The sequence below is a fragment of the Gracilinanus agilis genome, chromosome 2, assembly GCF_016433145.1.
Source record: "Gracilinanus agilis isolate LMUSP501 chromosome 2, AgileGrace, whole genome shotgun sequence".
NCBI lineage: Eukaryota > Metazoa > Chordata > Mammalia > Didelphimorphia > Didelphidae > Gracilinanus > Gracilinanus agilis.
The window spans coordinates 524337143-524361224 of NC_058131.1; the positions used below are offsets into that span (position 1 = coordinate 524337143).

Consider the following 24082-nt stretch of genomic DNA (forward strand, 5'->3'; position numbering starts at 1 on the left):
TCCCAATCCGGGTAGTTGTCAGTAAAAAACTTCTTAACTTGGGGAACAGCATTCCACACAAATATGCATGTAATGTGTTCAACGGTGGTATCCTCTAGTACATTCATGCCTAGGTACATCTCAGCTGCTTCAATGATATGGTCCAAAAATGTTGCTGGGGTCTCCTGAGCAGTCTGCCTAATCTTTTCAAATTTGGACCATGAGTTGGGGTGCCTTGAGTTCTTTTCCATTACTTTAAGCAGTGATTTTCTTGCCTGTTTTAACATCCTATTAATTGGAACTGAATTAAGGTCCAGTTCCTCCCAGGCTACCGGCCATGGTGTCATCCCCTGGTCTCCTCTACAAACTTATTCCTATCGTGGTTGGACAAGATCTCTCCTAAAATATACCAACAGTCCTCAAAGTCCGGGTCATGTGTCTTAATAAATGCCCTAAAGATTTTCACAAACTTGCCAGCATCAACATGGAAATTGGGGATTTTCCTCTTCAAATTCTCCACATCCTCCATTCTAAACCTAGTGTGTTGCCTTACGTGAAAAATCCCATCATCTCTCACAACTGGAAGGTAGCGTAGGGGAAAAAGATTAACCGGTTTGTCACCCTTATTCATTGCCTGTTGTTCTAAATAAGCCTTAAATAAGTTAGATTTAATACTCTTGCCAGTATTTCCATCATGAGAAAGTATAGCCACATTGCCATTATCATTATCAGGACCAGGAGCTCGACCATAAGCACCACCATTTTGTATATAAAGTTCCAAATTATCAATTTTAACCTGCATCATTCTTAACAACTGTTTTGGCTCCGAATCCCTAAAACACTAGGTCACTACAATCTTACAACAGTAATTAACATGAAAAAATATCCACCTTAATTTATACATAATATAGCCAGTTAGAACAATAATGGGGGCGTGATATAACATCTAAAACCATAATGTTAAGAATAGGTTGGGCTAATTCAAAATCTAATATACCTCTACAACACCTGGGTATGATCTTAAACCACAGGTAGGGAATGAATAATATCCCTTGCCACAACCCCAAGATCAAATAATCTATACAATCTTCTAATAACATTGTCCCAAATATAACTAACACAAAGATAAAAATATAACTAACACAAAGATAACAATATTAGTTTACAATTAAACAGGACAACACAAATAACAGAAAGCAAAAAAAAAATGGGGAAAAACCCTTTCTCTGGGACTATTCTAGCCTTAATAGTATATTGGCTTCACACAGAGATTTTATCAATGACCTGGGGTGGGGGGTAAGCAGTGCTGAGTAGCTCACCACTGGCTGAGAACTTTCAGCCCATAGCCAATGGCTGTACCCCTCCACGGAATGTTCAGAATCCCCTGACTTCCAGTTTAGCTCTGTATGCCCAAGAGAGAACTTCCTGCCTCCCTATTACCCAGCCATCTGGGAATGCCAAACCATTAATGGGGAAAACCAGGGGAGTTAACTAAATATTATTTGTGGGCTCAGTGGGGTGTGAGGAAGACAGGAATGACAGAAGGCAGGACCAAACAAGGTAGGGAGACTGGGTTTAATTGGCTAAGGAGATGTCTGTTAACAGAAGTGGCAGTTAGACCCTAAATGCCACTCTGCACCATCTAGACAAGGCCTATGAAAACTAGCAGGCAAATGGCAAGAGATTTTATAACAATTTTAATTAAGGAAACTATGGTAAAGGATGGGAATAGGGGTTTCTACACTTTCAGACTAAGGGCAAACCACAGGATCAGGGGAGGGACTTTTCTACATTCAATTGAGACCTAAGCAAGGCAGGGCCCAGAGAATAGCAGGTCTGAAGTGCAAATCCTCACAGCAGAGTCCAGACTCACTCCAGTGATGTACCAGCTCCTCCAGGACCACTAGCAGTGCTCTTTTAGGTGGGTAGATTCTGGGAGCTAACCCAGCCCAAGTTAACCTGCAACTCAGGTTGGGATAAATATTCTCTACCAAAATCTCGCACAAGTAGATGTCAGTCTTCCTTCAGGATCTCTGGAAATCTGAGGTCTCCTAGGGTCAGTTGCAACTTGTCCCAACCACCATGGAGTCCATATCAGAGAGAGAACAAGCCACACTTCCTCCTTCCCCATTCCATTTGGAATTCTCCAGCCCTTCCTGTTAGGTCTCCTAACTAATAACTCAATAATCTTCCTCACAACACTTCTGAGCACCTGCAAATTGATTACATAACAGTGCCAAAGGTCGAACAATATAAAATTTGTCTAGTCGTAGTGGAACAACTGACCAGATGGCCAGAAGCATTTCCTACTGCCTGAGCCACAGCAGTTTTTGTTGTCAAGGTGCTTTTAAAAGAAATCATTCCTCGTTTTGGCCTGCCCTTCCATGTAACATATGACCCCCCAGAGCTCAGGGCAAGTTGAAAAGATGAATAGAGAACTTAAAACTATAATTGGAGGGGCAGCTGGGTAGCTTAGTGGATTGAGAGTCAGGCCTAGAGACAGGAGGTCCTAGGTTCAAATCCGGCCTCAGACACTTCCCAGCTGTGTGACCCTGGGCAAGTCACTTGACCCCCATTGCCTACCCTTACCAATCTTCCACCTATAAGTAAATACACAGAAGTTAAGGGTTTAAAAAAATTTAAAAAACACTATAATTGGCAAATTATGCACTGAGACACATTTAAAATGGTCTGAAATTCTCCCTCTGACTCTATTTTATCTTAGAAGCAGGCCCAGGGAGCATTTACACATCTCACCATATGAGATGCTTTTTGGACATCCCCCTCTACAGGCTAAGCCTTTTTCTCCTGCATATATATCACTATTTGGGGGAGATACTTCTATTGCTTCCTATATACAGGAATTATAGCACAAACTTCATGAACTCCAAGAATCCAGAGCTGCGGTATAAGCAGGACCAATAGACTTTTCACTTCATGACTGGAACCCAGGAGACAAGGTGTATATAAAGAATTTCCAGCACACTGGAACAACTCAGCCTTCCTTGGAAGGTCCATTTCAAATACTGTTAATCACTCCAACAGCTATAAAAATTGGAGAAAAGGACTCTTGGATTCTTTGCTCACATGTAAAGAGAACACCTTCTATTGAAACTGATTGACTGTATTCTAACACAAGCATTGGAGATAACAGTCCATAAAAAAGTGGACACTGTTTTTGGTAACACATTGAATTCCTGAATTTTATTTTACTATTGCCTTTTATTTTTCTAATAGAATATTTGATTTTCCTTTTTTAATTTTTTGTACTTAAAGTACATATAATTAATATTAATCTTTTTTGATTCTGCAGTAATATAAGTTTAAAATATATTTGCTCTAACATTAATGTATACCCCAAAGCTTTAGACTAGGCAAACCTGTCATTTATTGATAAATATTATGAGACTATGAATAATGTTTATGTCTGATTCTAGGAATTGGGATCAAAAAGGAGCACAGACTTAAAACTGAATAGTGCCATGAAGCACAAGGTCAAAAGAAGATCATACCAGTACAAGTAGGATTGTTGAACTTCTATGCCAATACCAAAGGACTTGAACCTAGTGTGAGACCCAAAGTTGCAAAGCTTGACATATGTTAAGATGTAGGACACTTCATACCACACTGCCAGTCAAGTACTGAAGGTTGGCCATCAATCTGGCTCCCCTATCCCTGAGAATGAAGTGAAATCAGACCAGGGAATTACACTTCCCTTTTACATAAAAATCTAGTCCCCTTTTCTCTTATGATATGGCGACTTACTGTAGTCTTGGCTGTAAGTGCAACATTACTGCATTTTGTCCTAGAGATTTATGGGACAGAATTTACTTTAATTGGACCCTAATACAAGGGCCTGTTGTGAATTTATTCTTGTTTAATCAGAAAATTTTACATACATTGAATTTTGATATTTTGATCCTGATTTTGAATTTTTTTCTTTCTCCCAAACTTTAATTTTTCTTCTAGATGTTTTTCTTTTTTATGCTTTTGGTTTTTCTTTTGATAATTGACTCATACACCCCTTAACTCAATGATGTATTCTGAACTGATCTAGATGTTGGTCAACACCCTCTTCAGGGAGGATTTTATTTTTATAAAAATTTCAAGATTTAAAATTTTGAGAAATGTTTCAGGAAAAAGAAGCCTGCTAATGCTTTGAAACCAGAAAATGGACTATTTGTCTGCAGAAATCTACACTGAATCAAGATGATCCAGAGATGTCTGTAGAAACCTACACTGAATCAAGATGATCCAACGAATGAACTTTGGGATGCAACTGATTGAACTTAAGGGGATTGAATAATTATTTTGAATTGTAAACTCTTATGCCAAAGGGGATTGCCCCTTAATTGGCTTTTTTGTCAATGAGTCTAGCAAAACATTGGTTTTGCGCTCTCTCTCTCTCTCTCTCTCTCTCTCTTTCTCTCTCCCTCCCCTATTTCCCTCTTATCTCTAACTATTGTACTTAGAAGATTTTTAGGGGTACAAGGTGATTATGTCAAATGATCAATTGGGGAGACAAGTCTCCCAAATGATCACAAGGGGGATTGTGATAATGAGATTAAATCTACCTTGCCCATTCTTTTTTTTTTAGACATTTATTAATATTCGTTTTAAATCTGTTTACATACTTTATGCCCCTACTTTCCCCTTCACCCCCCCCCCCCCGCTGTCCCCCACCCATGGCCAATGTACATTTCCACTGGTTGTAACAAGTGTTCTTGTTCAGGGTCTATTTCCCATTCACGTCTGCCTCAGTCTATGCATTCAAGCAATTGTTTATCTTATGTTTCCTCTCCTGCAGTCCTTCCTCTGAATGTAGGTAGCATCTTTACCATAAATCCCTCAAAGCTGTCTTGTGTCATTGCAGTGCTGCTGGTACAGGAGCCCATTACATTTGATTTTACCATAGTATATCAGTCTCTGTGTACAATGTTCTTCTTCTGGTTCTGCTCCTTTCGCTCTGCATCACTTCCTGGAGGTCTCTCCAATTTGCATGGAATTCCTCCAGTTTATTATTCCTTTTAGCACAATAGTATTCCATCACCCGCATATACCAGTTTGTTCAGTCATTCCCCAATTGAAGGACATCCCCTCATTTTCCAGTTTTTTGCCACCACAAAAAGCGCAGCTATAAATATTTTCATACAAGTCTGTTTATCTATGATCTGTTTGGGGAACAAACCCAGCAATGGTATGGCTGGATCAAAGGGCAGGCAGTCTTTTATAGCCCTTTGGGCATAGTTCCAAATTGCTAGCCAGAATGGCCGGATCATTTCACAACTCCACCAGCAATGCATCAATGTCCCGATTTTGCCACATCCCCTCCAAAATTCATTACTCTCCCCTTCTTTCATTTTAGCCAATCTGCTAGGTGTGAGGTGGTACCTCAGCGTTGTTTTGATTTGCATTTCTCTAATTATTAGAGATTTAGAACACTTTCTCATGTGCTTATTGATACTTTTGATTTCTTTACCTGAAAATTGCCTATTCATGTCTCTTGCCCATTTATCAATTGGGGAATGGCTTGATTTTTTATACATTTGCTTTAACTCCTTGTATATTTGAGTAATTAGACCCCTGTCAGAGTTTTTCGTTATAAAGATTTTTTCCCAATTTGTTGTTTCCCTTCTGATTTTGACTACATTGTTTTTGTTTGTACAAAAGCTTTTTAGCTTAATATAATCAAAACCATTAAACTTACATTTTGTAATTTTCTCTAACTCTTGCTTGGTTTTAAAATCTTTCCTTTTCCAGAGATCTGACAGGTATACTATTCTGTGTTCACTTAACTTATTTATAGTTTCCCTCTTTATATTCAAGTCATTCACCCATTCTGAATTTATCTTGGTGGAGGGTGTGAGATGTTGATCTAAACCTAATCTCTCCCATATTGTTTTCCAAATTTCCCAGCAGTTTTTGTCAAATAGTGGATTCATGTCCCAAAAGTTGGGCTCTTTGGGTTTATCATACACTGTCTTGCTGACATCGTTAACCCCAAGTCTATTCCACTGATCCTCCCTTCTATCTCTTAGCCAGTACCATATTGATTTAATGACTGCTGCTTTATAGTATAGTTTGATATCTGGTACTGCTAGGCCCCCTTCCTTCACATTTTTTTTTTCATTATTTCCTTTGATATTCTTGATCTTTTGTTATTCCAAATGAAATTTGTTATAGTTTTTCCTAATTCAGTAAAGAAGTTTTTTGGTAATTTGATAGGTATGGCACTAAATAGGTAAATTAATTTGGGTAGTATGTTCATTTTTATTATGTTAGCTCGTCCTACCCATGAACAGTTAATGGCTTTCCAATTGTTGAGGTCCAGTTTTATTTGTTTGGAAAGTGTTTTGTAGTTGTTTTCGTATAATAGCTGTTTGTTTTGTTAGATTGATTCCCAAGTATTTTATATTGTCTAGGGTGATTTTAAATGGTGTTTCTCTTTCTACCTCTTGCTGTTCTAATGTGTTGGAAGTGTATAGAAATGCTGATGATTTATGTGCATTTATTTTGTATCCTGCCACTTTGCTAAAGTTGTTGATTATTTCTACCAGCCTCTTAGTTGATTCTCTAGAATTTTTTAAGTATACCATCATATCATCTGCAAAGAGTGATAGCTTGGTCTCCTCATTGCCTATTTTGATACCTTCAATTTCTTTTTCTTCTCTAATTGCTATTGCTAGTGTTTCTAGTACTATGTTGAATAATAGAGGTGATAATGGGCATCCTAGTTTCACTCCTGATCTTATTGGGAAGGCTTCTAATTTATCCCCATTGCATATAATGCTTGTTGATGGTTTTAGGTATATATTGTTTATTATTTTTAGGAAGGGTCCTTCTATTCCTATACTTTTCAGTGTTTTCAATAGGAATGGATGCTGTATTTTGTCAAAGGCTTTTTCAGCATCTATTGAGATAATCATGTGATTTTTGTTTGTTAGACTGTTGATATGGTCAATTATGTGGATGGTTTTCCTAATGTTGAACCATCCTTGCATTCCTGGTATAAATCCCACCTGATCATGGTGGATGACCTTCTTAATTACTTGCTGGAGTCTCTTTGCTAATATTCTATTTAAGATTTTTGCATCTATGTTCATTAGGGAGATTGGTCTGTAGTTTTCTTTCTCTGTTTTTGGTCTACCTGGCTTTGGAATCAGTACCATATTTGTGTCATAAAAGGAATTTGGTAGGACTCCTTCTTTGCTTATCATATCAAATAATTTGTATAGTATTTGGATTAGTTGCTCTTTGAATGTCTGATAGAATTCACTTGTGAATCCATCAGGTCCTGGTGATTTTTTCTTAGGGAGTTCTTTAATGGCTTGTTTAATTTCTATTTCTGATATGGGATTATTTAGGTATTCTATTTCTTCTGCTGTTAATCTAGGCAATTTATATTTTTGTAAATATTCATCCATATCTCCTAAGTTGTTATATTTGTTGCCATATAATTGGGCGAAATAGTTCTTAATGATTGCCTTAATTTCCCCTTCATTAGAGGTGAGGTCTCCCTTTTCATCTCTAATACTGTCAATTTGGTTTTCTTCTTTCCTTTTTCTTATTAGATTGACTAGTACTTTTGTCTATTTTATCTGTTTTTTCAAAATACCAGCTTCTAGTCTTATTTATTAATTCAATAGTTCTTTTACTTTTGATTTTATTAATTTCTCCCTTGATTTTTAGTATTTCTAATTTAGTTTTCATCTGGGGGTTTTTTATTTGTTCGCTTTCTAATTTTTTGAGTTGCATGCCCAATTCATTAATCTCTGCCCTCTTTAATTTGTTAATATATGCACTCAAGGATATAAATTTCCCCCTGAGTACTGCCTTGGCTGCATCCCACAGAGTTTGGTAGGATGTCTCATCATTGTCATTCTCTTCAATGAAATTGTTGATTGTTTCTATGATTTCTTCTTTGACAATTTGGTTTTGAAGAATCATATTGTTTAATTTCCAATTGGTTTTTGACTTGCCTGTCCAGGTGCCCTTACTGATTATTATTTTTATCGCATTATGATCTGAGAAGGTTACATTTATTATATCTGCTCTTTTGCATTTGTTTGCCATGATTCTATGCCCTATTACATGGTCAATCTTTGTAAATGTACCATGTGCAGCTGAAAAGAAGGTGTATTCCTTCTTGTCCCTATTTATTTTTCTCCACATATCAATTAAATCTAATTTTTCTAGGACTTCATTCATCTCTCTTACCTCTTTCTTATTTATTTTTTGGTTTGATTTATCTAGATCTGAAAGAGGAATATTTAGATCTCCCACTATTATGGTTTTACTATCTATTTCCTTCTTGAGCTCTGCCAGTTTCTCCTTTATGAATTTGGATGCTATACCACTTGGTGCATATATATTGAGCAGTGTTATTTCCTCATTGTTTATACTGCCTTTAATCAGGATGTAATGACCTTCCCTGTCTTTTTTAATCATATCTATTTTTACTTTGGCTTTGTCAGAGATCATGATAGCCACTCCTGCCTTCTTTTTCTCATTTGATGCCCAAAAGATTTTGCTCATACCCTTAACCTTGAACTTGTGTGTGTGTACCCGCCTCATATGTGTTTCTTGTAGACAACCTATGGTAGGATTTTGGTTTCTGATCCACTCTGCTATTTGCTTCCGTTTTATGAGTGAGTTCATCCCGTTCACATTCAGAGTTACAATTGTTAGTTGTGTATTCACTGACATTTTTTGTATCCTCCCCTAGACCCACTCCTTCTTATTGCACTATTTTCTTTTACACCAGTGGTTTGCTTTGAGCCAGTATCCCTTATCCCCTCCCTTGATTGACTTCCCTTTCTGCCCCCTCCCCTGTTGTTCCCTTATTTTTGTTTTTTTTAAAGACCAAATGAATTCCCTCCCCCTTCTTTTTCCCTCCCTTTTTGGCCTCCCCACTCCCCTGCTCCCTTTGGTTTATCCCTTCTGACTTTCTCAGTAGGGTTAGATAGAGTTTTTTATCCGGATGGATAATAAAGCTACTCTTCCTTCTCCGGGTTGATTACACTGAGAGTAAGGTTTGATTATGCTCTCTTCCTCTCTTTCTTATGATATTATTCATCCCCTCCCCTTCTCATGCTCTCTTTGTGTGTAATAGAATATCTTATTTTTCTTATTTACTCAGATTTTTCTTGGTGTCCCCTACTATTCCCCCCACCTCTTTCCCACCCCCCATGTCTTCTTAGACCATTTAGTATCCTGTCCTCTCCCTATGAATTATTCTTCTGGTTGCTATAATAGTGAATATTATAATAGTGTATAGAGTTCACTACAGAGAATTATACATAGCATTTCTCCACCTAGTAATACAGATAATTAGATCTTATTTATGCCCTTAAAGAGTCAAGCTTAAAAGACTATGAGTTTTCTTTCTTTTCCCTCTGTTTCTTATTTACCTTTTCATCTTTCTCTTGATATTTGTGGTTGAGTGTCAAACTTTCCATTTAGTCCCGGTCTCTTTTGTGCAAAAACTTGGAATTCTTCAATTTTGTTGAATGCCCATACTTTCCCCTGAAAGTATATGGTTAGTTTCGCTGGGTAGTTGATTCGTGGCTGAAGGCCCAGCTCTCTTGCCTTTCTGAATATTGTATTGCAAGCCTTTTGGTCTTTTAGTGTTGAGGCTGCCAGATCCTATGTGATCCTTATTGGTGCTCCTTGATATTTGAATTGTCTCTTTCTGGCTTCTTGTAAGATTTTTTTCTTTAACTCGAAAGCTCTTCAATTTCGCTATTATATTTCTGGGTGTTGACTTTTCTGGGTCCAGTGTAGAGGGTGTTCTATGGATCCTTTCAATGTCTATATTGCCCTCTTGTTGTAGAACTTCAGGGCAATTTTGCTGAATAATTTCTTTAAGTATGGAGTCCAAGTTTCTATTAATTTCTGCCTTTTCTGGAATACCAATGATTCTCAAGTTGTCTCTTCTTTACCGGTTTTCTTGGTCTGTCACTCTCTCATTGAGATATTTCATGTTTCCTTCTATTTTATCAGTCTTTTGACTTTGTTTTATTTGTTCTTGTTGTCTTGAGAGATCATTAGTTTCTAAATGTTCGATTCTAGCCTTTAAGGACTGGTTTTCGGCTTTAATGTTTTGGTTTTCAGCTTTAATGTTTTGGTTTTCAGCTATAATTTTTTGGTTTTCCTTTTCAATCTGGTCATTTTTGGTCTTCAGTTGTCTTGTCTCACTTTCCAATTGCGAAATTCTGCCTTTTAAATTGTTATTTTCTTGCCAGATTTCTTCCATCTTCCTCAGCATTTCATTTTTAAACTCTTCCATAGCTTGTGACCAGCTTTCATTTTTTTGGGGAGGTTTGGGTTTTTGTTTTCCCTCTTCTGTTGTCTGGATTTTTTCTGTGTAGAAGTTAGCCAGTGTTCCAGAATTTCTCTTGATAGTCTTTTTCTTCTGGACTTCCTTATTGCTGGCCATTGTTAGCCCCGCCCCTTTTCAGCTTTGTCTTTCCACTCAGGGTCTGCCTGGGCCTTACAAGCTCTGGGCTCCAGTCTCCTTGTCTTCGGGGTCAGGCCTCCTGGTAGTTCCCGGTCCGCCCCTCTGCTCCAGGTTCCTTCAGCAGTCTTTGGGGCTGCTTCCACTGCTGCGCTCTGGTCTGCACGGGGTCCTCACTGGAGGTCCAAGCCTGGGCTGGAGATCGTTATCCAAGCCTAGGGCACTGCCTTTGCCTGTGCAGATGCTCTTAGGGCCTGGCTTCACCCCGGAAGAAGGTATTGAAAGTCGGTGGGCTGGAGATCTTTATTCGCACCTGAGGTGATGCCTTCAGCGCTTGGGAAAGGCAGTGTTTTAGGGGCCTTTGTCCAGCCGGAGGCAGTGCCTTCACCCACGTGGACGCTCGGGGAAAGTCCCTGCGCACCCCCAGCCACCTGGGGTCCCTCGTCTTGCAGCACACAGGTACAAGCTCCGGGGCTGCCAGTGATTACCTGGTTGCCCCAGTCCTGTTTTCCCGCTTGTGCGTTGGCATTGTGCAAGGTGTGGGGGGTGGGGGGTGGGGGAGGGGCTTCTTCCTCTCGCATTTTAGTGAGAGCTGTTTCACCCCTTTATAGCGTGGAAATGCCCCGATTCTGCGTACCTTCAATGCTGCGCCCTGTTGTGGGGTTCCTTCGTTCCTCTGGACTCGTTTTTATTTCCCCTTGAGGGGTCCTGTATGGTTCGGTCAGGAGAGATCGAGCAGCTGCTCCTTACACTGCCGCCATATTACCCGGAAGTCCAAATTTGATTGGTTTTTGTTCTACCTTGCCCATTCTTAAATCTAATCACCAAAAGTGTAAACAACTCCACTTAACTCATAAGTTGGGAGGTTTGTGACCTATGTGTGCAAAAATGGGTGACGAATCAGAATCAACTGACTGCCCCCTAGGCAGTCCTAAGAAAAGCATCTATTATGATTGGACACATAAATTAAGAGGAAGGTATAAGTGATGAAAGAAATGGCCTGAATAAATTAAGAGAACTTCCAGGGCTAGGCCCTTTTTACCTCTTGGAGCTCTGGCTGAGACCTTGGACTTGGTGAAACTGTTCTTAAATCTCTTTCTTAGATATAGTCTAGTTATTTAAACTAGATCTCTTACTCTACCCTCTTCTCATCTCTCTACTTCCACTCTCTCCTATATTTTATAAATAAATTACTAAAATCATTTTAGAATTGGTATTTATTTAGTTCCTTGGCGACCATACCTTTAAATGTTGTATCCAACCAAAAAACCTCTTTTCCCTATTACAATATATTGCCCTGACCTGTCAATTTTACTTTCATAACATCTCTCAAATAAAATATGTCCCCTTCTCTCCTCTGATATTGTCACCATTCTACTTTAGGCCCTTATCACCTCATGCCTAAACTACTGCAATAGCCTGTTTCTTGGTGACCTTGCCACAAGTCTCTCCCCTCTCTGATTCATCTTCCAGCTGTCTGTCAAATTGATCTTCCTAAAGCACAAGTCTGACCATGTAAAATACTGTAAACTCTGCCAACAATAAACTCCAATAGCTTCTTATCTCTTCTAGGGTCAAATATAAAATCTTCTGTTTGGCATTCAAAACTTTTCATAATGCGTCCCTTCCCATATTTACAGTTCTTGAAAACTTTACACTATACTCTCCTCTACCCCCAATAATCTATAGTCAAGTGAAACTGGCTTTATTGTTTCTTGAACAGTACATTCTCCTAATGTGGGGTGTTTTTTGCTGGCTATCTCCTCCAACTGGAATACTCGTCTCATCTCTGCATTGGGGATTCTCTTGCTTCTTTTAAGTCTCAGGTATAATCTCATGTTCTACAGCAAGCCTTTCCTGATTTCTTTTAATTCTAGTGTCTTCCTTGTGTTGATTTTTCTCCATTTTCTCCTATATATAGCTTGTTTGTACATAGCTGTTTTGCATGTTATCTCCACTATAAAGGCACTGAATTCCTTGAGAGTGGAAAATGTTTTTTGCCTTTCTTTGTATCACCAGCATTTAGCATAATGCCTAGAATACAGGAGGTGTTAATAAATAGCCTGATTAAATTAACTATTATAATATGGTATGGGTTCTTAAATATGAAGAATTCTGAAACATGGGAATACTTTTATGATCTGATGCAAAGCAAGTAAAACACAATCAAAGGAACAATAAATAAAATTAAGATGAAGTCAACACCAAAAAACAAAAACAAAAACAAAACACCTACACAAATACATATATATATATATATATAGTCAAATATAATGGCCAGTATTGATTCCAGATGAATGAAGTTAAAACATATTTTATTTTGGACAACCAAGTAGCACAGTGGATATGGTGCCAAGAGTCAGCAGGCTCTGGGTTCAAATATGACTTCAGACACTTCTTAGTTGTATGACCTTAGGCAAGTCACTTAATCCCAACAGCTAACTCCTGCCAATTTTCTTTTTCTTAGAACTTTTATTAAGGCAGAAGGTAAGGATTTTAAATGGGGGGAAAAAGCATGTTTCATTCTGTTCAAAAGTATCATTAGTCTTAAGAAGAGTGACCAAGTACAACATAGTAAATAAAGTCCTAAGATTTGGAAAGACCTGAGTTAATGTACCTCATCGGACACATTGGCTATATGACCTTGGGAAAAATCACTTAAGATCTCTGTGCCCCCAGAGAAATATCTTAAGACTGTGAGACACTTAATAGTTGCTAGTCTGTATTGGGAGAGGAGGTTTCTTTACTGAAAGTTCCTTATGTCAATGATATCACAGATCCAGACTAAAAAATAAATAAATAAACACGAAGAGGCAACAGTTAAATGTATTATAAATCACAATTACTATACTAGATAATTTTATTTAACTATTATTTTATGGAAAGGTCCTGTGACAAGGTCATGGAGAGAAGAGCTTGTTAAAAAGTAGGTACATAGCAAAAATAAAATGTATCAAATTTTTTAAGCCAAAAAGACAAAGAAATTCACACTTCAAAAGCTCCTTAGGAACTAAGAGAAAGAGGTTCCCTTTTCCAGTGAATTAAATGCTTAGACTAATGATCTTTTTGTTTGTCATTTACTAGTTATTTTCATAGAAGAGGCAAAAAGTATAATGGATTGAAGTTGGCTGACAAACCAGGAAGACCTAGTTGATTTGACACATACTGGCTATAGTTTGATTGGTAAAAGTTTAAGAAGAGGGTGGAGTTGAAACTACCCTGTCTCATGTTAGCTCTAATATCTTAATTGAGTAAGAACATATCTCAATCCAACAATAAATTAAAAGACCGTGGACAAAGTGCAAAAAAAAAAAAGCTTTGGAAATAATATGAAGTTGCACAAGAATCATATTTGAATATAATAAATTGAACTGAGATGGGAAAATTGTAAATATGTGGCTTTCCAACATACCAATGAGAAGGAATTGATTGAGAAGGAAAGAGAGGCCTCAGTTTTGGCCTTGGTCAGATCTTTGTCCCCTTTTGTCTCCCCATCTTTGACCAGAGAAAGACTTTGACAGCTTTGAAGGGTCTGAAGGATGTTGGACCTCATTATTTTCTGACTGTCACACTTCTGGAGGTAAGGTTTGGCCTGGACCTACTGTTACCTTCTTAAGGTACTGGGTGTTTTGTTATTCTAGGATTTTTGAGAAAGGTTGGACATCTATAAGCTGTCAGTGCTCCCAAAGTGGTTTGATCCAGGGCAAATTCTGATTGCTGCCATCCTGCTCTCAGCTTTGCAATTTAGCGACTTAGATTTAGGTCTGACCTTCAGCCCCAATCAGCTAGGTAAAAAGCTTTATTAGTTCACACTGGTAGAAATGTAGGAACTACGTGGGTCTAAGATTCCTGTCCTAGCTATTCCTTTGCAGGTTGGGCTACATGCTAGAAAATGAGACCCTGCTCTGCACCAGGATACTGCCTCTGCTTCTGGCTTATAAACTTCTTCCTTTCTTGGTACAGTCCAGTGCTTCCCCACTTAGAATGCCAACCCTTTCACAGATCACCTTGTCAGTCTTCCCTGGATCTGTGGCCTGGAACTGGGCAGGGGCAACACAGTTGTCAGTTTGTAGTTGTCTCCATCCAGTTCCCCAGTATAGATCTGGAACCTCCTTTTTTTTGCTGGTACACACAGTCTCTCCCTGGGTGTGGTGTGCTTCTGGCCTAATACCATCCCCAGTACCAGCAGAAATCCTTGTCTTTCTTCTTATGCTGAGCTGGACTGGACAAGTGACTCACTGCAACTTTTTCTGGATTTCTTCATTTGGATTTGGTCTGTTTCATTTTCTAGATCTGTATGAAGGAATTTTGTGAAGGGGGTCTGGACTGTACTAATTCCTGTACCACTGTATCAGGACTGTACCACTCCATCATCTTAGCCCCACCTCAATTTCAGTATTTTTTCTTTGGGCTGGAAGCCCTGGATTTTGACTATAATGTCCCTGGAAGTTTTCATTTGGGGGTTTCTTAGGACATGACCAATATATTCTTTCTATTTCTACACTGTCCTCTGATTCTAAGAGATCTGGGCAGTTTTCTTTTATGACTTCTTGAAATGTAGTGTGTAGGCCTTTTTTTTAGTCATGGCTTTCATAAAGTCCAATGATTCTCAAATTATCTCTGTTTTCCAGGTTATTGTTTTTGCTTCCACATTCATCTATTTTCTTCTGTCTTTTGGTTACATTTTGTAGTTATTATGAATGAATTTCTTTTTGTAATTTATTACTTCTGGTTTCTATAAATATAAATAGAAAGGCTAAAAATCTTGTGGGCACTTATGAGATTTGTGAAATGCTATTTGTAAAATGGTGAGTGTAGTGGAAAGAATATTGGATACTGAGTAGGATATGTCAGAGTTCAAAGACCAGCTCTGCCTCTCAACTGCTTTTATGGCCAAGGATGAATTATGTTACCTCCACAGGATAGTTTCTTCATGTGTAAAATGTTGTAAATGGAGAATAGCCAGTCTAGCTGGGGACAATAATCCTTATCTTAGGATTAGGAAATTCCCTCTTTTTCCACTCGAAATCTTTCGCTATGTAAAAGTTCCAAAAAAAAGAAAAAAATCTTTGTTCCGAATATCGCCGATATATTTTTTACATACAAGTTATGTAGAAAACTAACATAAATATAAGACAGAGCCATTCGCCAATAGAAAAGTAGTCAAATTATATGAACAAAGTTCTTTTTTTTTTTAAACCCTTAACTTTTGTGTATTGGCTCATAGGTGGAAGAGTGGTAAGGGTGGGCAATGGGGGTCAAGTGACTTGTCCAGGGTCACACAGCTGGGAAGTATCTGAGGTCAGATTTGAACCTAGGACCTCACGTCTCTAGGCCTGACTCTCAATCCACTGAGCTACCCAGCTGCCCCCTGAACAGAGTTCTAAAGAGAACTGCAAACTATTAGAAGGATGTTCCAACTCACTAATAATAAGGGAAATATAAATTAAAACAACTTTTGAAGATTTACCTAACAATAAGAAAATTGGCTAAAACAATGACAAAAGAGACAAACTGTCCTTGTTGACGTGACTGTGGAAATAAAAGCCCAATAATACATTGTGATGGAGCTGTGAATTGGACTAACAATTCTGTATAGCAATTTAGAATTATATTTTAAAAGTGATTAAGATCTCCATTTCTTTTGACCCTAAATTAAGGCCACTCACTGCAACAATCTGAATGAGGTTCCCTGAATTCAAGGAACTTGGAAATAAAAATCTTGATAAATTTCATTTAACCATTTTAGTTCTTTCATTTTGGTGACAAGGGTCTCTCTAAATAAGTAAATGAATGGTAACCTAAATATCCTTACTAGAGAGTGGGAATGGAACCTCAAGCACAAGACTTATATATCCAGAAAAGACTGTATATTCTCTCCAGCCAGTGGGAGACAGGATTGGGATACTGCAGGCTTCCAAATCTGAATCCAGACTGGGACAATGAGAAAGTCTGGATGGATTGTGAAAGAGTATCTAAACTAGAAGTACCTACATTGAGGAGATTACTAACCATAGATATAATGATGTAATATTTGAATAAATTGGTTAATTTTAAAAGCTCAGGTTGGACTGATCAATAGATCATTAGGCTTAGTCTAAAAAGCCTCTGATATATTCTGCTATAAAACAACAGTTATAAAAACACTTTAAGATACTAAGAAGTATGTATTACTTACAGATATATATCTAGTTTTAAGTCATATCCTAAGAGGTTTCTGACACTTATGTTCATGGATGGAACTAATAGTTTTATTTTTCTTATTTAACCCACTGCTTCTGAGGCCTTAGTTTTAGACATTTAGTGCCCATTAACTTATACTTAATTTATAGTGAAATTTCTTACCCTTCAAACGATGTATGTCTGCCATCTGATATGATATGTTGTTCTGTAGTTTAACCTGAAAAGAAATATTTTATTTTATTTCATAAGATAAAACATAGTTGTTAATATTTACTGGAAACTTAATAATAAAAAACAGATCAAAAAGTCTTTATTCTGCAATTAAACAATTTTATTTTTGGTTTGCATATAAAAAGATTCCTTTACATTTGGTGTATAGTATAAAATACAGCAATCTTTTGCAAAAATACTAAGTTTGTGATGAGTGCCACTCATTTTTTAAAAAGTCCAATGGGAGCCTATACTTCCCAACTCAATTCAGGATAGGAAAGACTTTTGAAAGACAGTTGTAATAAAATAAGATGGGTTCAGAGATGTCTTTAAGGTAGTCACATCTAGAAGCAAACCAAGGATATTTAATAAAATGACACTCAATGATTTGAATATATTCTTTTTGGTGAACCAATTAGTAAATGTTCAGCGCCTTCCAAAACTCTGAGCTCATGAAAACTGGGTATCCTCCTAGGGCAGTGATGGGCAACCTTTTGAGTTTGGTGTGTCAAAATTTGCCCAAAAACTGAGCATAACTCGGGTGGTGTGTCACTTCGAGAAAAAAACCATAATTTCATGATATTTATAGTTTAAATAACAAAAATGTATACTTATAATATATAACTGTATTTAATAAACCCAAAACTAATTATTTAACTTACCTGCTTAGTGACAGTTGTTTTGGCCTATAGACCTCCAGCAGAGAGTGTCTACACTACACTACAACAAATGTTTCATCCTTGGCATGCGGTCCCATACTTTTCTGTATGCGGCCGCTTAATCAAAAATGGCTATGTGTGTCAGTGCTGACACATGTGTCATATGTTTGCCAGCAGGGTCTGTAATGCAGGATTTATGCAAGATCTCTTGCATTTGCAAAATTACCCTAGGCAATCCTGTCAGTTAGGAGAATGGAGCTCTGGCCCGGCAGGTGCCAGTCCCAGGAAATGACAGTTTAAGCTGGGACTATAAAGGCCTGTGCTGAACCAACCTAGGGGTTCTGATTTCCTTGACCTCACCCAGACACCCAGCTACCCCTTGACTTCCCTTGGGGACCCAGGAGGGATTGAGGGAGGTGGAACGTGGGCAGGAAATTAGGTTAGGCCAGCCTAGGAATAGGGACACCCCTAAACCTACTTAACAAGTACATCTGTTTAGCTGGTGGATCACCTAACATCAGGGCAGTGTAAATTATCTCTGGCTGAGGGCTGGTTCCCTTAGCCTGACCTTAACTTCCAGGTCCATTGCCAACACTGGCCAGTTACCCTTGGCAATGGCTTCTCCAGACCCTAAACCCTCTTTCCTCAGCTTTCCCTTCTATGTTTAAATAAACCCTTAGCCTGAAACTATGAGCTTCTGTAGTTATTTATAACATCATCCTGGGCTAAGGGGCTGAGGAGAGAGGAGAATAGCAACCACTTGACTCCAAAGGAAGTATTGGGCAAGCATCCATTTTTTTCAGTAAGCTTCACTTCCTGTTGAGTTCTGCCTTCACTCCAGCAGGGAGGGGCTCCTCACTCTCCACCTTAAAGGAGCCTATAGATAGCAGGGAAACTGACTAGGCATCACAGCTCAGGCTACACATCCCTGTCAGTCTCAAACCACCAGCTATAGTAGTTACAGGCTCCCTGGCCCAGGTGACCCACTTGTACCAGCTCCCTATTATCAGCCAGTCTACCCACCTATTACAGGTCCTAGGGGATACTAAAAGGGTACTCCAAAAGAGTAATTTTCTTTCTGCTATATTGCCACCATTCAAAGTTACTACACAAAAACTTCCTAGTATACTCACAACATAGCTCATTTTAGGTTTCCCAGAATGTGGGGGAAAAGGTCCATAGCACTAAGATAAATATATATGTATAGAACAGCTTTTATTTCATAAAACATGAAGAATGGGCAAAACTCTCATAAGCCCGCAAATAGATTTTTTTAAAAAGCACATAAAAATGCTCAGCCTATGTTATAGCAACCTCTGGGAAGAAGATGGAGACCAACTTGAGTGACAACCGACAGTCATAGAATTTAGAACTTACCCAGATGGCATGAGCCAGAGGCAAAAGACAGTTGCTGCCACCGCTATAAAAACCCAGGGGCTGAGCCTCTCAGGGTCTCATTCTTGAGAAGGGCCTGGGTGGTGGGTGGGTAGGCCAATAGACCTGCAACACTAGCACCTGTACTTTATTGCCTCAAATATCAATTCACCTGTGGCTGGATAGGGCTAAGAGATATACAACTAACATCTATCATCAAGAAGAACATCACAAACCCTCATTTATCTAGTCAAGGCCACGGCCGGGCCTGAACGGGGCCTGAGAGGGAGAGGAACCTTTCCAGCCAGCTGCCAACTTGATTAGTGATTGATTAGCCAACTCTAGCACCCATAGTTTAGCATAGCCATCCCCAACACCACTTTCCTTATCCTGGATCCTACCCTTTAGAGTTTATTAAAATTAAAGCCTTGAACTAAGTTAAATGAAGACTGGTGTCATTCTAAAGAGCAAATTAATAGTTACAACTAAGGGGAAAGGGAAATATTTGTTTAAATTGCAGTCATCAGCATTGTCCAACCTTATTACCAATTAATCTCATCATAAATCCTTATCCATTAACCTAGCCCCAAGCCAAGTAACCAGAGGAGATATGTGGATTAATATACTGCTTCTTATTCAATCATTTTAGCTTGGGCACTGTAGGTGGGGTCAGGTGCTCAGCTGAGACAAACATTTATAAGCCCTGGTGGTTACCAGCAATCCTTAGTGGCCATTCAGGCATCCCATTCCTCACTCAGCTTAGCTCCATATGCCATCTAAGATCTTGGGCCATCTCTTTAACAGGCCCATATACAGAAGCACCATACTGCCTATAACACCTATTAGCAATCTCCTCAGAAAACAACTGAATTTGAGATTGCTTTTGAGGTAACTCTTTGACATTCCAGTTAGTTCCAAAGCATTCCCTATAGTCTCCCCCCTGCCAACTCATAATCTCATGGTTTAAATAACCCTAAATGGTAAACATTTTAGGGGCTATTGAGAGCAACCCTCTTCTCCCTAAACTAGCCTTGCTTTCCAAGTAGGACACTGCCCAAGAACTATGTAAATAATAACAATAAATAATAAAACCAAACAAATAAAGAAAGAAAATGATCCTTTTCTTTCCCCAAGGAATGTTTCATTAGGAAAACTCATTTTCTCTCAAAGGTCTGATCCTAGAATATTCTAACTTGTGCTAACTGGGCAAACATTCTCCTTCTATATGTTTCTGCAGGAAACTCTTAGTACCTCTATGATAGTTTTCTATCATTTCTTGAGCTAGATTTCTCTTAGTTTGCAAATCTATCATGTACTTCTTCAAGAATCCTAATGATGCCATAGCTATTGTTTTTTCTTTAGGTAGGAATATCCACTCAGAAACTACCCTGACTCATGCTTAGAAGCTATAAGTGAGCACATAAAATTCCCATTCACTCTTAACCTAAGGCAGTCATTACTGATTCATGGGGGGAAGAGAGAGAGAAATCCTCTCTTCCCTCCCTTGTTATACTCTGGAAAAAATATTGAAGGGAAAATGCAAAGGAGTTCAGAAGTGAGTGAGTTGATATACCAATCACCTCACTTTTATAGACTATGGAGAAAGGTGGCTCTCTCAAAAGTCCATCCTTTCAAACTCCAGTCATCCAAACATCAGAAGTTTCCTAGGTTTTCTTGGTAAGTTGCTAGTGGGCATGCCCAATTCCATGAAGAGGTGTCTTTCAGATGTCTCCCAAGATATCTCCACCCAAATCTCATTGGGATAATTGGAGAGTTTGTCACAAATTGCATAAGGATTCCCCCGATCAATCCCTCTTACACTACCAAGAATAGCTAACATGCAACTAGAGCCTCTGAATCCAAATACAGTGTTCATTCCACTATATTATAGCTGCCTCTTGAAATAAAAAATAAAGTGGTTTGGGTAATTAGGTGGTATATGTTGTAACTCAGTTTTTAGGGCCAATATCAGAAGTACAAAGGCTTGGGGAGGCTAGCCAGAGAGACTGACAGGATACCCACAATGACGTAAAACAGGGTTTATTAAACAAGGACAGGAAGGGAAGGGGATTGGGACAATCTAACTACTTTATATAACTAATGCCTCCCACTAAAACTCAGTAGTTGTTATACCAGATTGTAACTGCCCAAACTGTTCTCTTTCTCTCTACCTAAAGATCCCAGTACCTCACTAACCAAAATTTCCCTCCTTTGCTGATAACTAAAGTAGGGAAATAGGCTGAATGGTAAGCAGGTCCAGAGGGTCAAAAGGGAGAGATTGTCACTGACAGTTGGCTTCAAGGTCTTGGCAAGAGTCCCAACATAAACAGGAGTAACAGGAACAAATGGGAAACAAGGAGGAACCAGATGACTATCCAGAAAGAAGGGGAGATATGGTCTAATCCACACACTTCACCTGAAGGGTGCAGGCACACATATTCAACCACTTCCAAGGAGATAAGCTGCTTACAAGAGAAGTCCACACACACACACTGTCTCCCTTAAGGGAGAAAATCCAATTGCCCCTAGGAGTGACTCACTCTCCAGAGTTCCTGAATCTCCCTGTCTCTGTTTTTGCAGTATTTCCTGCTTTCCCATGATTTCCCTAGAACAGAATAATTGTCTCATTTCTTTTTTTAAATACAGAAGCTTCACAATGTTAGGGAAATAGTACATCATAGATTTAGAGGTGGAAGGAACATTGGAGATCATCTAATCCAAATTCCTCATTTTTATAAATGAAGACGCTAAGACCCAGGAATGTTAAATCATTTGCCCAAGGTTATATAGACAGTAAGTAGAAGAGACAGGATTGGAACACAAGACCTCTAACTTCAGTTCTAGGGTTTTTTCAATGTGTCCATTAGTCTTAAAAGCCTAGAACCTAATCACAGAAAAGAGACCAATAACAAGGTATTTAACTATAAAATTTCAGCCATGAGGGTGATCCCAGCCACTCATGCCCAAATAAGACCTCTTGGGTTTTCAATAAGTTTTAGAAAGAAAAGAGGACAAATTAGAGGAGGTGAAGGTCAGAAAATAAACAGGGGTAAATTTGGATGGTAAGTAATTAATAGTAATCATAAGGGTGCAAAATTTTTTTACAAGTTTCTCTAATAAAGACCTCATTTCTTAAATACATAATAAGAATAGAAGTCATTCCCCAATTGATGAATGGTCAAAGGATATGAACAGACAGCTCTCAGACAAAGTAATTAAAGCTCTCTATAGTCATGCAAAAATAGATCATTATTTATAATCATCTAAATGTTATTTAGAGAAATGCAAATTCAAACAACTTTTCTAGAAAAATACTAATTTTTTTAAAGAAAGATAATGCAATCTTGGTCAAGCAACCAAGTAGTCCAAGTGTTCTGAAAAGCAACTTCAAATTATTCAAAGAGAGTAATTTAAATGTTCAAATCCTTTGACCTAAAGATTCTTTGTCCAAAAATATATTCCAAGAAGGTCAAGGCCAAAAAGAAAGGTATCATATAAACCAAAATATTTATAGTAGCACTTTTTGCCCAACAAAGTAAATGCCCATTAATTACAGAATGGCTAAACAAGTTGTGGTATGTGAATGTAATGGAATACTATTATGATATCAGAAATTTTAAGATATGATGAAGCATGAGAAGTCTTATATTGACTGATTCAGAGTGCAAAAATCAGAATCAGGAAAGAAGAACACTATTATACAATGTAAATGGAAAGACCACAGTAAGACAATCAAAACTGAATGCTGTGAAATGTGTTGTAGAAATATGTAGAGATATATATATTTAGCTAGCAGAGAGAGTAGACTTAGCTGGCAAAAGAATTTGGAATTTTGACAGAGAGGAGACAGTGACTCTGGCAGAATGGCATTTTAAAGCTTTCAGTGAGAACCTGTGGATTTATGGTGGATCTGGTCAGACTCAACAACTCTGAAGCTGTTTCCCTGGGTCTCGGACTGTGTTATCTTCAATAAAGCCCAGTGAAATAGTTAGGTTGAGAAGTGGATTTAATCTGGTGTGGTGGACACACACAGATTATTTCCCATCTCCCCCTCTTCACACTTGGATCTAACTTGCTGTGAATCCAATTTCCCTGAGGCCAGCCATGAAGACTTGAAGATTTCATTCTAGGATATCTTTGTGAGATCCCCTTACTCCCTGTCAAGACAGACCTTGCTTTAAGCAGTCTGTTCACAGATTTTTAGATATCAGTGTAGGTTTTGTCCATCTCTCTATCCTTGGGTAGATATCATTAGACCATAGATTTAGTTCTCCAGAAACCCTTCACTCCCCATACTACTTATTTATTAAACTGTTTCATTTTCATAATCCTGCCTCTTATGTTCTTACCCAGATACAAAGGTTGACACATTGACCCACTGTGTATTGAAATTACTTTCTCTGGTGTTATTCTGTTTTCAGTTATCCCAAGCTGAGTATTGTTATCTGTGTTAATTCATTTAGCCTTTTAAGTTCCCTGTAGTCAATTGACTCACCTACCTGACATCCCTCTTTCCCCACTTTTCCCACTTTAGTGAGGGGCTTATTTTATTTCCCCACTACATTTGGCACCCCAGTTGATTTATTCTCTGTATCTGGGATAAGGAGAGTGAAGGTCTGGTGGCAGTTGGCAGCCATAAGGTTAAGATTCTATCCCACTCAGAAGCCATAGAACTTGAAAATAGCTTGAGTGGCAGCTGTCCAAGGTTCTGAATCACATACATGGTGAGGACTGTTTAAAGAGACTTAAAATGATCCCAACCACATGGTGTTAATGGGACCTGGAAGCACATGGTCATAAATTTTTTTTTCCATTTTAAGCCTATAGTATTAATATTCAAAGTAGCTATTAATACAACTGTTTCTATAACATACTACACAACAACAATAACTTATAAAATCATGATGGGGGATGTTGTTGATGCAATGTTGTATGTTTTATGGGAGTGTATAATGATGATACCCTATATTATCTTTAGAGTAATACCTAGATATTGTTATAAGGTGATTGATTTTGAGTGTGTTAAACCTATAATGGTTATTATGGTACAAAATATTCTGGCTCATCTACTGGTTATTGGATTATGCTGTTTTTTATTATATAAAAAAGATGGTTGTTTTTTTGTATTGGTAAACTGTTGAAATAGATTATTACTTGGCTGAATAAGGATTCTGAATTGAAAATCATGTTAAAGGTTATGCAGGCTAAGATGGAAACAATG

General features: G+C 38.2%; 1 protein-coding gene across 2 annotated transcripts in view; it reads right to left on the bottom strand.

Annotated features, from left to right (window-relative positions):
- GOLM2 (golgi membrane protein 2) overlaps window positions 1-24082 on the bottom strand; it is a 117164-nt gene that overhangs the window by 70720 nt on the left and 22362 nt on the right. For both annotated transcript variants that reach the window (XM_044665079.1, XM_044665078.1), the window contains exon 2: window positions 16781-16835. In XM_044665079.1, coding sequence (XP_044521014.1) covers window positions 16781-16835 — 55 coding nt within the window. The remainder of the gene's footprint in view (window positions 1-16780; window positions 16836-24082) is intronic.